Genomic DNA, 15,225 nt, shown 5'->3' on the forward strand with positions numbered 1-15,225 from the left:
TGATAGTTGGGCTATTGTGTCAACTCGGCCAGGTAATTGTGCCCGGCTGTTTGGTCAAGCAAGCACTGGGCTAACTGTAATACAAGGGCATTTATGGACTTTAGCCACCATTGACTTTATTGCAGTGGTAAATCATAGATAGCTGATTACAATTACATCAATCAGGGAGATTGCCATCAGCAATGAGTGACACTTTACCCAATCAGTTGAACCCCTTAAAAGGGGAAGTGATTCCAGCATTGAAAGAGAATTTCCAGGAAGCGAACTTGGCCCAGTGGCTAGGGCATCCGCCTACCACATGGGAGGTCCGCGGTTCAAACCCCCGTCCTCCTTGACCCGTGTGCAGCTGGCCAACGTGCAGTACTGATGCATGCAAGAAGTGCCCTGCCACGCAGGGCTGTCCCCCATGTAGGGGAGCCCCACGCGCAAGGAGTGCGCCCCGTAAGGAGAGCCACCCAGCACAAAAGAAAGTGCAGCCTGCCCAGGAATGGCGCCGCCCACACAAGAGCTGGTGCAGTGGGATGACGCAACAAAAAGAAACACAGATTCCAGTGCCGCTGACCACAACAGAAGCAGACAAAAAGAAGAACACGCAGCAAATGGACACAGAGAACAGACAACTGGGGCGGGTGGGGAAGGGGAGAGAAATAAATAAAATAAATCTTTAAAAAAAAGAGAGAGAGAATTTCCCAGCTCGTCTTTGGACAGCCAACGTCTCCCAGAACTCGTCAAGAATCTTTGCTGGACTTTCATCGGAGCCCGTTTGCAGCCTGCCTGCAGTACCTGGACTTGTGCATCCCCCCGGCTGTGTGAGAGACTGATAAATCTCTTATTATCAACAGACATCCCTTGTTGATTCTGTTTCCCTAGAGAACCCTGACTAATACAATCCACTTCTCCACACTCCCATCTACCCAGCGGTTGTTTCTTTCTTAATATTTGCTGATTAAAAGGCTAAAATCACAGCTCGTTAGCAGTCTACCACCTTGAAGAATCAATGTGCACAAGAAACAGATGACCATTGAGACAGTAGAGGCAGGGCTATAGACCAAGGCAGCGGACAAGATTCTACCTGGAAAGCTTGAGTACTCCTAGAGAGGGAGGAGTTAGAAGCCAAAGGAGCCAGCAGCAGGGAAGCCATGGTCAGAGGAAGAATCTGCTGTGCTGTCTTGGCTGCCTATTGGTATTTCCTTGTCCTCTTGAGACAGGTAGAGAGAGGCAGAAGGGAAGACATGGAGCAAGTCAATTCTGTGTACAGGACTTAAGTTTCCTGTGGGGGCCCTTTCCAGCTCTAATAATCCACGAGTCTATGAATAAGTGGCCAAGCCAGTACACAGTGATGAGAGAATAACTTTCTCCAGATTAGTATGATGCATATGGAGATGTCCAGATCCGATCTCCTTTCAAGGAAGGATTTGTGGTCAAATGCTGGGCACCTCGGGCAGACAGCCTCCAGCTGGGTCCCTTCAGGAATGCCTCAGCCGCTGAGACCAAAGGCCACGCCCTTCCCAGAGCACCCATATCCATGAATGACCAGGCCCACAACCCTGGGTTTATTAGCCTGCATCACGGCTTGACGTCGTACTTTCTACAGGGGCTAAACGCAAGGACACACCCTCACCACTCAGCCTGAATCTGTTTCCCAAAAAACCCAACTTGTGACAGCAATGCTAGCTTTTTAAAATTCTTTATTTATTTGTTGCTTTTCATTTATTTTATTCTTTATTTTTTCGCAATGCTCTCTTGCAGAGTGGGGGTACCAGAATCTCAAGCCAAGAAGGGGTGGAGAGTCAATATTATAATATTTATATTTAGAAAATGAAAAAGCCCTATCACATTTCTAATATAATTTGCACAGTCTGCCAAGCCCCACAAAAGCCTCTTGGCTAGGAGGGCTCAAGTTCTAGAAGACTAAGCAAAAAGGCCCATCCTACTTCCCCCACCCCTGCTAGACTCTGGACCTTAGTTTTCCTCCTGTGAGTAACGAGATGATAATATTATCTAATTTACATTTTAAGGAATTAGTTGAGAAAAAGCATTTTGTAAACTTTGAGATGCTGTATGTTAATGACTACGCCTTTCTACTTCTTTTTCATTCTGAAGAGTTGCAATTAATGGCTAAGTGTTAAATACTCAATCAGAATGTCAAGAGAAAGCGATACCAGCCCCCGGTAGCCAGTAATTACCATCACTTTGATCTGCTCCAGTTTTTCTCAACTGAATGGTAGGGAGTTGAGATGTAGAGAAGAGAAAATGTGTTTTACAAGTCTTGTACGTTCTGAAGGTTTAGGGTCCAGGTTTTTCATTCATAGGGTGAGTAAACTTAAACCCATTAAGTTACTTTTTATTTGTGTATAGGTGATTTGGTGATTTAAAAATCCCTTGTGTTCATCAAATGCAATGAATGTCTCATGATGATTGAGGAGGTTGTTGTTATGGGGGGAGGAGTGGGGGGAGGGGTTCGGGGGTATATGAGGACCTCATATTTTTTTAATATAACATTAAAAAAATAAATAAAGACCAAAAAAAAAATGCAAAAAAAAAAAAAAAAAAAAGCCCTTGTGGAGCAGGGATCCAAAAAGGAAAGTTTGCAGGCTTGCAATAGGAAGCCACTGTAAACTTGTGAGCTGGGGGCATAATTGTGCCTCAACCCCAGTGACCTGTACAGAACTGGCACCTGCTAGGAAAGCGCAAGGTCCCTCCAGGACACCCCTCCCTGCTGGGAACCCACTTATTCCATCACTCTAGGATCCAAACTCCTTAGCCAAAACTGGGTTCTCCTGTCTATAAAATCGTGCAGCTTCTAGGTTCTCTCTTATGGGGCTTATCCTATTTTATCCAAAATTATAATGAGTTGGGTCTTTTCTCTCCTATTGGGCTGTAAACTTGCAACACCTGCCCTCAAGCTAGTCCCCTCTGCTATGCATGTAGGGAGCAGGGTAGAGGGCCTGGCATGAAGGTTTTCTGAGTCAATAAAGAGAGCAGGAAGGGGGAAGAAAGGAACAAAGTTGGGCTTTTCTCTTCTACTTGCTAGGTCTCTGCAAAGAGCTGGATTCTCAGAAGCCGTGATAAATGGCAACATGGTTTCAAAGTGTACTTTCTAAGTGTACAGGACTTATTATACTGTACTGGGATCTCAATAATGGGAGGGATAGTTTGCCCCTGAAAAAACTCTTTGTTAACAGTTCAGCGGGCTTAGCTGGGGCCCGTTCATTTATTCATCTGGGGGAGGAAGGTCTGAGACCTGCTTTGACCCTTAGGGCTGTATGAACCTTCAAAGACAAAGAACAGTGTGGTGCCCAAGAGGAGGGTGCCATCAGAGGGAGCAGTGAAGGCCAAGAACACTGAGGCCTGTCTCCAGGCTGGAGTGAAACAAGATAAAGAGAGACTGTGTCCTCTTTGGCCTGGGTGGCTTTTAATAGTATATTATAATGATTATAGCCCACATTTACTGAGCACTTGCTGTGGGCTATATACATTACCTCATTCTTTGCTTAGCAGCCTCCTTTTAAGGTAGATTACTCTGTTATCCTCTCTTACAGAGGGGGAAACTGAGGCACAGAGACTTAACAGTCACAAAGCCAGGGAGGGCTATTACGGGCAGCCACCTGCCAGAAGCCAAGAGAGGTATGGGATGGATTGTCTCCTTTAAGAGGGAGGACGGTCTTGCGGACACCTTGATTTTGGACTCGTAGCCTCCAGAACTCTGAGACAATAAATTTCTGTTGTTTACTTTGTAGTGCTTTCTTACATACAGCAGCCCTGGCAAACAGTGCAGAACCAGGATGATTTTTTTTAAGATAACAGGGCTGGCGACTGAACCCAGGACCTTGTATGTGGGAAGCCAGCACTCAACCACTGGGCCACATTGGCTCCCTGAGTTGGTTTTTCTCATTTGTTTGCTTGTTTTGTTTTTACTTTTAAGAGGCCCTGGGAAATGAACCCAGGATCTCCCATGTGGGAAGCAGGTGCTTAACTGCTTGAGCCACATCCACTCCCAGAACCAGGATTTGACTGTGGGCATTTTTATTTCATAGCCAGCTCTTAGCCACGGTACCGGTTACTTGTTTGCCTTCCCAGGTCCACTGCGTCCTTTTCTGTGCCCCAGAAGCCAACTCCTACAAATGCCGTGTCTCTGCACAGGCTGCCTTCCAGCTGGATTCATTCACGGGAGGCTTTGTAGATTGGAGGTGGGCAAAGAAGGGCTCAGAGCATTTTTTCCTGCTCCCTGTGGGTGGCCGTACCCACCACCCATGACCTGTGCACTGCACGGTGCCTGCTGGGGCCCCCCTCCAGGGCTCCAGCTCTCACTGGTCTGGTAAGACCCTTTACCACCCCCTCCCACTGGTAATCTCTGGGCACGGCACCACCCCACATCTCTAAGAGCTTTTCATTCAAGTCTCCTCACTGAGGCCATCTAAGGAGAATTCTGTTTCCTGCTGGAACCCCAACTGCTACAACCACTACACACACTGGCTTCCCGCTGCCGTACACAGATTAAAGCAGCAGTAGTGGAAAGGGCTGACTCCACATAAATAAGTGAAGTCCCCAGCTGTATGAATATGACTTTATCCTGGGAAAACAGCTGGATAAAATGCAAGCTGTGGATTCTGTTTGGATTGCAATGTGAAGAAACGAACCGTGAAAAACTGGTATTTGATGTGATTAAAGGATTACTGGTAATTTTTTTAGGAGTGTTCGTAGTATTGTGGTTATGTTTAAAAGAACCCTTGTATTGTAGGGATATATACTGAAATATCTGTAGTAGGTTTTCCAAGAAAAGGAACAAAGCTGGGTTTTCTATGCTTCTGCAGAGTACAAGAATCACAGAAATGATAATATGTGGGATTTGTTTCAAAATAATGGGCGGGGAGTGGGAGTTACAGATGAAACAAGATGGGCCATGAACTGGTCACGACTGAAGCTGGATAATGGGACTGGGAGTTCATTATCCTATTCACTATTCTGCTTTTAATATATGCTTGAAATTTTCCATAATAAAGTGGGCTATAGACAAAACTACTCCTGAAGGTCCCTGGGAGAGGGAGAGGCAGCTTAAAAACACCACCACCACCATTGCTGGCAGGCATCCTCCAGGTGGCTGAAGTTGAATTACAGGAGACCAGTATGCAATACTTGTTAGGACTGCCCATCAGGAGAGATCAGGTACAAAAATAACCAGTGGTTCCTAGTAGGAACCTGATACAAGGCCAGGAGCTCCAACCTGCAGGCCTTGGTTTTAAAAGGAGATGCTGTAGAATAGATGTGGCTCAAGCAATCGGGCTTCTGTCTACCAATTGAAAGGCCCAGGCTTTGACCCCTGGAGCCTCCTAGTGAAGGTATACCAGGCTGGCGCAACGAGCAACACAGCAAGATGATGATGCAACATAAGAGAGACTCGGGAGAGTCAAGGCAAGACACAACAGAAACCAGGAACTGAGGTGGCACAAGCAACAGGGTATCTCTCTCCCACATTGGAGGTCCTGGGATTGAATCTCGATGAAGCCTAGAGGAGAAAACTAGAAGAGAAGACAAAAAAAGAAGAAACAAACACAGAAGATCACACAATAAGTGGACACTGACAGCAAACAGCTGGGGGGGAGGAGGAGCTGCTTCTCAGATGCAAGCTGAGGGTTGAGGAAGCAGCGAAGATTCATTATTTAAGGCTAGATAATGCCAGCAGGCAGGATAGGCCAAATAGCCTTCAAGTTTTCTGAGTATGGAAAATTTCAAACATATACAAAGTAAACAGGACACAGCATAATACAGTGAACCTCCATGCACCCATCACCCAGTTTCAACAATTATCCATATTCTGCCGTTCTTGTTTCATTGATAGCTCTACCTTTCCCCATTCAATCATTACTTTACAGTTTTTAGGTACAATTTACACACACTGAAATGCATAAATCTTACCTGTACTGAGTTTGAGAAAGGGAGACACCCTATAACCTACACCCCAACCACAACAAGGAACATTCCCACCTCCCCCCATCTCTCATGTACCTTCTGCTCTTTTTTCCAACCTCAGCTATGTCTGTTCTAGAACTTAAGAACAAGTTTTACACTGCGTTTATTTGCAAACTAGTTCTGCATTTATTGTTAGGTTTTTTGGCAAGCTAGTTCCTCATTCCCCACCCTACCCCCATACAGTGAGATGTTCGTTAGAATATGTGAGGAAATGTCAGTAAAAGGAGCTAGAGAAAGCTAGCTTGAACTTTGAAACCCTGGTAAGCCAGGGCTCCGGCCCTGGCCTTGAGGCCAAGGCAAGTCACCCTGGCCCAGTCCTTCAGCTATCCTGGGTCTTAAAGTCACAGCAGGAAGGATTCTCGGCTGGGGGAACCTCTCCACCCAGGAACTGCTGGATACCGGGTGGAAGGGGAAGGAATGCTAACTCGGTGGTCTTTAACACCCTCAAGAATTACCTGAGGGCCAGGTAACTTGGAAACTCTCCAGCTCCCGTTCAGCAACTGGGGTGGGCAGACAATCTGCATTTTAACAAGCACCCCAGGGGATTCTGATGCACTCAGTGGAGAAACTAAAGGAAGGCTAAGAAGCTCTAACTTTGGTGAGTATTAAGTGTGCCCAAAGTCTGCTTCTTCAACAAGTTGAACACCTCCTGCACACAACAGCCTTCAAATATTTGACGGTGAAGAACACGTTCCTCCCTCAGTCTGTCCGTCCCGGTTCATTCCACCACTTGCAATGCCATCTCCCCCGTTGGGAGGGAAGGGCTCCTGTCGTACCAAGGCAGTCCCCGGCATATCCTTGGTAATTTTTTCTAGAGGGCAGGGGTTCTTGGAGAATGACCCCAGCCGAGGAACAGTAAGTGCAAATCATCTGTTGAACTGTGCTGGGCTTTTACCGTACTGTGTTATTTAGGTGTTAGTTAATCTTTGCAAGAACTCTGCAAGAAAGAGGTGAACGCTTTCCGCTCAACAATTTGGAAACAGAGGCTCACAGAGGTTGCCTAGGAAGAAGAGATGGAGTTGGGACGGGAGCCCAGTTTTAACCAAGTTCAGAAGGTCACATCTCGCCTGCCTCCCTGCCTCTCTGCCCCACATCACCTGTAACTGACCACCTGGCATGTACCTGAGCCTCAGGAGGCTTCGGCAGTCCAGCAGGGTCTCGGGTCTCTGAATCTTAACACAGATTCTCAACAACTAGACTTTGAGAATAAACTCTTCTTCCTGTAAGGCCACCAGGAACAGACACCTGCTTTTACCTTTGAAGTTTTGTAGTGGGCGGGCAGAGTAGGTAAGAACAGTAACCTGTTCTAATCAGGGTAGGTCACTAAAACTTGCTATATGACTTCAGGCAATTCCCAGTTTTACCACCTCATTAATTATAATGAAAGCATGAAAGTCTGCTTTCCACTGCCCCAGTCCACTCAAATAATTGGCATTATCTGTTCAGGTGGCCCATCAGCATTCTAGATCTGACCTACTTTCTAATCGGTCCATCTAGGAACTCTGGCCTGGAAGGACCCAACACATTCAAGCTCTTGGTGTTCCGGAGGCTCGGCAAATCCACCGTGGAGCAGCGGATGGTAAGCACTCGACGGACGCCAGCTGAGCTGATCGACGCTCAGAGCTCTGACCTGGGGGCTGCTTGGTAAACGCCAAGACCCAATTTCCACACTCAGAAGGACACATCGCAGTTCAGAGGATGCCAAATCCCACAGAAGAGATGATACAAAGTGCAGTGGGGCTCAAAGGGAAGGACAGGAAATGACTGGCAAAAGAGATGATGGTTGGGATAACTCTGAGAATTTAACAGTAAAAGGGTTGGGAGGAATGAAAGGAAAGCATTCTGGGCAGAGGTAACGGAGTAAGAGGCAGGAAAGCATGGGGTCATTTGGGGAAAAGAAAGGGGCAGAGTTTCAGCTGGAAAGTAGGCTATCAGTGAGAGATGAGCTCAGCAAAGAGGGTTGGGGGCCTTCAGTGGCAAAATATCTGATTGGTAGATAATGAGGAACTAACGGAGATTCTCCAACTGAAAGTGGAGAGATGAATGAGGACGTGCTTTTTTGGAAAGCTGCACCTGGCCACAGAGCGGACGGTAGTAAACCAGGAGGCACTGCAGAGGTCTAGCTGAATTCGCTGTAGTAGCCAAAGTTACTGAGGGCCTAACTATGTACTGATGCTGCCGAACCTGACACATTATTTCATTTAATCCTCACCACTCCCGAAGGTACTGTTATCTTCCCATTTTACAGATAAGGGACCCACAGCTCAGGAAGTTAAGTGTGTCCTAGAACACATCCCAGATCACAGCGGCAGTCAGGAAGTGACACCTGACCACTGGGCCATCCTGTTTGAGATCTGGCACCTGGACTTTGCACTCCAGATTCAAGTCTGATTTCCCACTATCTAAGGAGGGGGGATGGAAGGAAGGTGAATGATGCCAGTGGCATTGCAGAAATGGTATCTCTGTGGCCTGGCAACAATTGAAAAAGTTGAACTTGAGTTCCCCAGGGTGGCACATCAAGCCAGCAAAACCCCACATTTCCTCATGTGGACATACCAAGTCCTGCTGCAAATGATCCTATACATAGACCAGCTGCTTCCAGAAACTCAGCTGACTTTGCTTTTAACACTGGAGTTTACTTACTAAGCTTAGAGTTACCAGGAGATGGGAGATGGTAACCTATACCACTTTTCCCCTTCCCACAAGATCATAAATGCCTATCTACAAAGTCCTTTAGTAAGCAAAATGAAAACCTACTATGAAACTCTGTTGCACTGCCATGTATGTATTAATAAGACTATTTATGTATCATAGCGGTGCCTTAAAAAACAGGCACATCTATTCCCAACTGCGCGGACATTAGGGATTATCTTTGATTTTGAAGCAATATATTTTTTACTTTATCAAAGACCTTCATTTTCTTCCCTTTACTCCTGGAATTAAGTATTGGCTATCCCAGATTCTTCCTGTGACCTGAAGAGACCCATGCCAACGGGTAATAAATCAGGAGGTCCTGCTGTACCTCTCACCCAGCAGAGGGTCCTGTCTCTGGGGCATGAAACCACACGAGGTTGACCACACAAGCACTCAGTTTCAAAGCGGTAACAGCCCTCCTGAAACACTGATGCTGGTTGTATGTGGCCACTCCATCATCAAATGTGTTCAGACATTCCATTCTTCAAAGAAAAAGCTCATTTATTTGTTTAACCTGTGCATTAACTTTGAAAAATACACGCTTCATTAGTTTAAGTGAACGGTTGTAGTTATGAAGGGAAGCGTGTCTGCCCTGGGAAATTCCAGATTCTGTTTTCAGATAATGATTAGCCCCACCAAGAAGTGAAACCCAAGCAGTACTTCTTTTGATACTTGGAAAATCCCCCACTCCAAAATATTTCTGCATATGTATAAAAATTATAGAAAATCATGCCATAAAACCAGATTCTCCTACAACTCGAAAGTAAGGGACCAGAATGACTTAAAACAAAACAAGACAAAACACCTATGACATTCCTATGGGGCAATGCACTTTCTCTTTTAGAGGTTAACAGTAGTTAACATTTGTTAAGTATTTAAGACTCGACAAGGCGCAGTCCTAAGCCCTTTACATGAAAAGTTTCATTCTCACCTCAACCCTAGGAAGCAGGCACCTCTACAATTCCCATTGTGCAGGTGAGGTAAATGAGGCACAGAAAGGTTGAGACCAGCCCAAGGTCCCAGAGCACGCAAGCCCAAGTGGCAGAGCTGGGACTCAAAACCAGGTGGGGTCTGACTGCAACACTTCCCCCACCCCTCCAACAACCAAGCTGCAGACAGACGAGCAAACCAAGAGGGAATGAGTGGGACAGGTTAAGGATGGGGGGTGAGGGGCAATAGAAGAGAACTACCTACCACGCATCAGGCATTGTGTTGGCCCTTCAGCATACCTTTCCCTTTTAATCTGCACATCATCCCTCCAAGGTAAGGATTACTCTTCCCCTCGAAAGAGGAGAGGCTGAGGCTTGGAGTGATTAAAGCAACTTGCGCAAAGGTGCAGTGGTGCTCCCAAATCCAGTCTAGCTGGCCGCAAAGTATAAACTGGATCTAAGAATGACTGGCCTGTGTACCTCACAAGGTTGATGTAAAAGGTATTAATGATAACATTGGTGAACTGGCTTTGAAAACTGTCAGGTGCATGACAGCTGATCATCACTGCTAAAACGAACAGAACCAAGTTATCCCAGCAACCGGGTTGCAGCTAACCAACAGCCAGCGGATCTACACACGCCAGCTGGGGAAGCCACCAGGAGAATGATCCTGTGTGAATTTCACCCTGGGAAAGAAGGACTCTAAGGCTCCAGGGAGGTCTGGCTGGGACCCCAGCCCCAGAGCTTCTTCAGCGCATGCCTGTCTAAATGGGTCCTAGTGATGGTGGGAGGGGAGTCCTTTAAAAGCCAACAGCCTCCCCTCCCTCAAGTAAGTCCCTGTGCACTCGGAAGGCCAGTTGCCCTTCAGCCGCGGGGTGGGGGCAGGGGGGGGGGGGTGCCATCTGCTACAGTACCCAATACCCAGGAAAGGTAGCAGCACAGACACCACTCATTAGAGAAAGAGGATTTGGGTGAGATGGGCACTTCTGGTTGAGATTGGCTCAGTGCACAGGGAAGAATCTCCCACTGTTTGTTCTTAAAAGCCAAGAACCCACCCAAACTCCCACTAACTAAAATCCCCCCATCCCTCCCCCCTCCCCGCCTTAATTCAGATCCCTAGGAAGAGGAAGGGATCAGATCAGCATAACAATGAATCACCGAGCACTTCGACACAATGACCCTCCAGGAGGGTGGAGAAGCTTGTCCGGCAGGTGCCACCACAAACAGAGCAATTCTGAAGAGCAGCAAGCAAACCAGTTTAGTCCCAATCTCCATTTTGCATAAGATTGCACGCCACAAAAAAAACAACATCCAAGGAACCCTAGTGGATGGATAACAATCCTTAAGGCTGAAAATTTGGGCCAAGAAAGAACTCAAAGGTCCCTTATAAGAAACCCTGGATAAGGTGGTTTTGTGTGAAATGGTGTAAGCGTTCTTAAGTCTCTTATGGGCCATTTGGAACACAAGATAATTCAAATCAACCGATCTTGGTGAACTTTGTTTCCAAAGGAAATTATGCGCAGGATTAGAACTCCTAAATCAAAGGAAACGAGTTAGTCGCTGGGTGGCTGTAAAGGCACCTGCCTTCTTTATGCTACTAAGGGGTTACACAAGCTCCAGGAGGGAGGTTAGGCTTGGGGGTTAGATATATTACAGCGGGATGGCCTGCCAGCTGGCCTCGGAGTGGACATTGACCATGGCTCTTTAATTCAGCGAAGCGGCAAAAACTAACGGCAATTGGGTTAAAATCAGCGCCGGTGCCAGAGCCTTAGATCGAGAGTGTGGTTTTTAAGAGAAACGTGTATCCTCCCAGAAGCCAAAGCCTCCTTCGTATCCCCTAGGTCCGGCCACGGGTTCACAGAAATAGCCATCTCAGTCTGCATGCAAACAGCGGGCAATTAAATCACTACCATCTCTTCTCCCCTCCCTACCGCCGACTACCCCTGACGGCCGTCAAACACAAGGAAAGGTGTCCTCTACAACCGAATGGATGGTTTCACCCCTTTTTATCAAAAGCCACAGAGACAACACCAACTTAGCCTCCGCTGGGATTCACATAAAGAAGCAGAGCTGTCCGCCAACCACCCCGGCGCCGAGGCCGGAAAGAGAGCGCGCATCTCGCTCGCGGTCCTGCCCCTGTTACCTCGTTGGCGCGTCCGCCGGCGTTCGGCACTTCAGCCGTCGGTTCCACTGGTGGCGTCTCCTCCTCTTCCGCGGCCAAGGGGCCCCTCCGAGCTGCGCGGGGGTCCCCGCCGCCCCCCGGCGAAGCCTGGCCGTCGCCGTCCACGCTGGCGCCGACTCCTGCCGTCGAGGCGGCGGTCCCGTCCGCAGCCCCGGCCGCCACGCTGTGCACCAACCACGCATCCACCCGCGTGCGGGGGATGAAGGGGGCCCCCAGCGCGCGCACCTCCCGGAGCAGCTGGCCCTCTAAGGGCGCCGCGGGTTCCAGTTCCCGGCCCTTGGGGTGCAGCAGGCCCGCGCGCCTCCACCTCTCCGAAGCCGGGAAGGGGCTGAGCGCGCAGGCTGAGCTCGTCGGGCCGCCCAGGAGCAGCAGTTCAGCCGGGAGCAGGGTGGGCGGCGGGAGCAGCAGGTACAGGTCCAGGTCTACACGGAGCCCCGTCAAACTCAGCAGGATGGTGAGGTGCAAGAAGCCCCCGCTGTCCAACCGCCACGGCTTCAGAATCTTCATCTCCCGCCGCGTGCCGGGGGACGCCCCCTACCCGGCGCCCGCGGGTCCGGCGTTCCTGCCGCGGTTTTGGTACGCGCAGGGCCCGCGCGCCGCCCGTACCTGCCCGAAAGAGAAAGAAAGTCGAAACAGAGGACCCCGGCACGCAGCGGCCGTCGCGGCTCCTCGAGACCGGCACAAAGGTACTCTTCCTCGGCAGCCGGCACCGTGCCCCGCGCGGCCCGCACCCGGGAGAGCAGGGGGAGGAGGAGCCACCTGCGAGCCGAGCGCGCCCGCCCCGCCGCCCCGCAGCCAGGCACCGCCCAAGGCCGCGGGCGCCGCCCCGGGGAACCGCCCACAGCCGCCGGGGGCCCGCGCGGGTGGGAGCGGCCTCCTGGAGCACCCGGCCGCCTCGCGTCAGGCTCCCGGAGCTCGAAGGCGCCTTCTGTGCGGTGCGGATCTTAAAGCTTTCCGGGATCAGGATATTCTGTGCCAAAAGTGGCCCCTTCCAACCCAGCGGCGGTGGGCTGGGCAGTCGTACTAAAAGACTGGGGGCGGGCGAGGGGGGAGGGAGGGACGGGATGTATGGAGGTGCAGACGAGCAGCGTGCCGAGGGCTTTCAGGGGAGTCTACTAGGCTGGCACAATGGCTAAGGCTGAATTTAGGAGGCTCAATTCCTGGATTCAAATCCCAGCCGCACCCCCTACCAGTTGTATGACTTCACCTCTTTGTGCCTCGCTTTCCTTGTCTGGAAAAAGGGGAATAATAGCAGCTGTCCAAATGGGGTGTAGTGAGGCCAGATAAAATATTATGTGTAAAGCTCTGAGTCTGGCACAGAGACCCTAAAGCGGCCATTGGGACCTAGTGGCTCTCCCACTCCGACACCTCCCCCCCCCCCCCCAGGTCCTGCGCTCCCGCCTCCTAGGCTCCTCGGTGTTCCCTGGACCTGCCTTGCTTCTAGGTAGTCCTTCTTTCTCAGTCTTTGCTCCTTAGCTTCGGTGAGAGGCCCACCTCTGGAGTTACTCTCTGAGTTCAAATTACTCCTCCCCCACTTACTATAATAGCCTGGACTTTAGACAAGTCTCACTCTGCGCCTCAGTTTCCTCCCTGTAAAATTAGACTAATAATAGCACTACCCATGCAGAGCATTTGTGAGCCCCAAAGCTTCTCCCTCTGTAGAGCTGGAATTAATCTCTTTTCCCCGACAGTGCTTTCTCCATTTGCCAACATTGCAGCCGGTGATGCATTCTACTTTGTATTACAGTCGAGGGTTGGTCTGATTGTAATTCTTGAGGCAAGGAACCTGTTTGGTCCACTTTTGTGCTCCCACAGTACCCAGCATTGGGTCTTGCAAATGTAGGTGTAACTAACCCTCACCCCTGGGGGGAGTTGGAAGGAGCGCAGGGTGCCGAACCGGGGGCTGGGAACTGTGTGAGAGGTTAAGCCAGGCTCCTTCCTTCACCTACTTTTCTCCTCCCTCTCCTCGGGCTTGTGTTTAAATAAGAAGAGATTTTAATTTGCCCAGTGGGGGTTAGGGGAGTGGAAGCAGAGTTCTTAAAGTTTGCTTCCTGGATGTAGGCCTTCCAGGAAGGATTAGAGAGTGGCGATGAAACTGGAAGAGCCAACAGTGGTTGCCATGTCAGCAAAATTTGCATTAGAAGCCTTGTTCAGGGCATTTAGGTCATGGACAGGGGATTTGGGTTCTGGGCTCAGGACTTACTCACTGCTGAAAACTGTGAAAAATGTGGAATGGAGTTCTTTTGCTTGGTAAGTTCATGGTTTCATTAGAGAGATTAGATATAGACTTGTGAAATACTTAGAAACAAGAGGGAGAATATACTCAAATGCCTACATATGAGTAGATATAAACTGACATCATGGTTTGTAAAGGAAGTGCTGTAAACAGTTGAGAATAGAGGTAGTAACTTCTTCAGTACGGTATTTTCCAAAATCTTACACACAGTTGGTGTTCAAAAAATGTCTTTTTAGAGGAGTTTACATTGGAGATGTGTTTTGAGAGATCTGAACTGATTATCACAGTATCTATCAGACTGCTTAATTCAAAAGTGTGGCTTAACTGTAGTTTTCAGGCAAGTGCAAAGGAGGACCTGTAAAGAACCTCGGTGTAAAACATTACACAGGAGACTCATCATCAACCCATTGCTCTTGACCACACAAGGTCCCATTTCTCAGAGTACAGAGAGAGTAAAGTCAGATTAGAAAGAAAGGCTTCTACATAGAAGGAATAGCCAAGTGAAAGTCCAGAGCGTTGTTTTGTAAGAGCCTTGAAAAATCATCTGCCTTCATTAAAATCCTTAAGTCGGTGCTACTCAAGGATAACCTGGAGCTGGTGCCAGTCCATGAATTATTTGTTACAGAAGAGGTAAGGAAAAGAAGAATTAGAGCGCAGCAAACTTTTATAGGAACGTTGCTGTGATGTCCAACATGTGACCAATGGGTTTGTTTTTTGTGTGCTTAAAAAAAATTTTTTTTCTAGAAATTTTTATTGTAGTTTACAAAAGTACTGACCTGTGACAGACTGGCAATTAAAAAAAAAAAAAGCCTGGTGCCTCACCAGGGTTAGTTTGAAAGCACTGGCTTAAATACATCCCTGTAAGGTTAGCAGCTTCTAAGAAGACCTCCAGTGTTCCCTTTCCTTGAGTGTCAGCTGGACCTAGCGACTTGCTTACAACTTAGAAAATGGCAAAAGTGATGGGATTTCACTTAGAAGGATAAGTTACAAAAACACTCTGAGTGGCTTCTGTCTTGCTTGCCCCCTCCCTGCATCCCACCCTCTCTCCATCTCCAAGCCCTCACTCTGGGAGACAGAAGCTGTCACTTTGTGAGTAGCTCTACAGAGAGGCCCATGTGGCAAGGGACTGCTGTCTGTCACCAATAGCCGGGAAGAACCTGAGGGCTGCTAACAGTCACATGATGAGCCTGGAAGCAGATCCCCACCCCCACCGC

At 48.7% G+C, this 15,225-nt stretch overlaps 1 protein-coding gene across 2 annotated transcripts in view; it reads right to left on the reverse strand.

Moving 5' to 3' along the window:
• Window positions 1–12,516, reverse strand: part of NFE2L3 (NFE2 like bZIP transcription factor 3) — a 48,230-nt gene extending 35,714 nt beyond the window's left edge. The window contains exon 1 of one of the 2 annotated variants that reach the window (XM_004459953.5): window positions 11,737–12,516. In XM_004459953.5, coding sequence (XP_004460010.1) covers window positions 11,737–12,282 — 546 coding nt within the window. In that variant the 5' untranslated portion in view covers window positions 12,283–12,516. The remainder of the gene's footprint in view (window positions 1–11,736) is intronic. The other variant, XM_023589252.3, reaches the window with a different exon arrangement.
• Window positions 12,517–15,225: the final 2,709 nt, after the last annotated feature.

The sequence above is a fragment of the Dasypus novemcinctus genome, chromosome 5 (assembly GCF_030445035.2).
Source record: "Dasypus novemcinctus isolate mDasNov1 chromosome 5, mDasNov1.1.hap2, whole genome shotgun sequence".
NCBI classification, from domain to species: domain Eukaryota; kingdom Metazoa; phylum Chordata; class Mammalia; order Cingulata; family Dasypodidae; genus Dasypus; species Dasypus novemcinctus.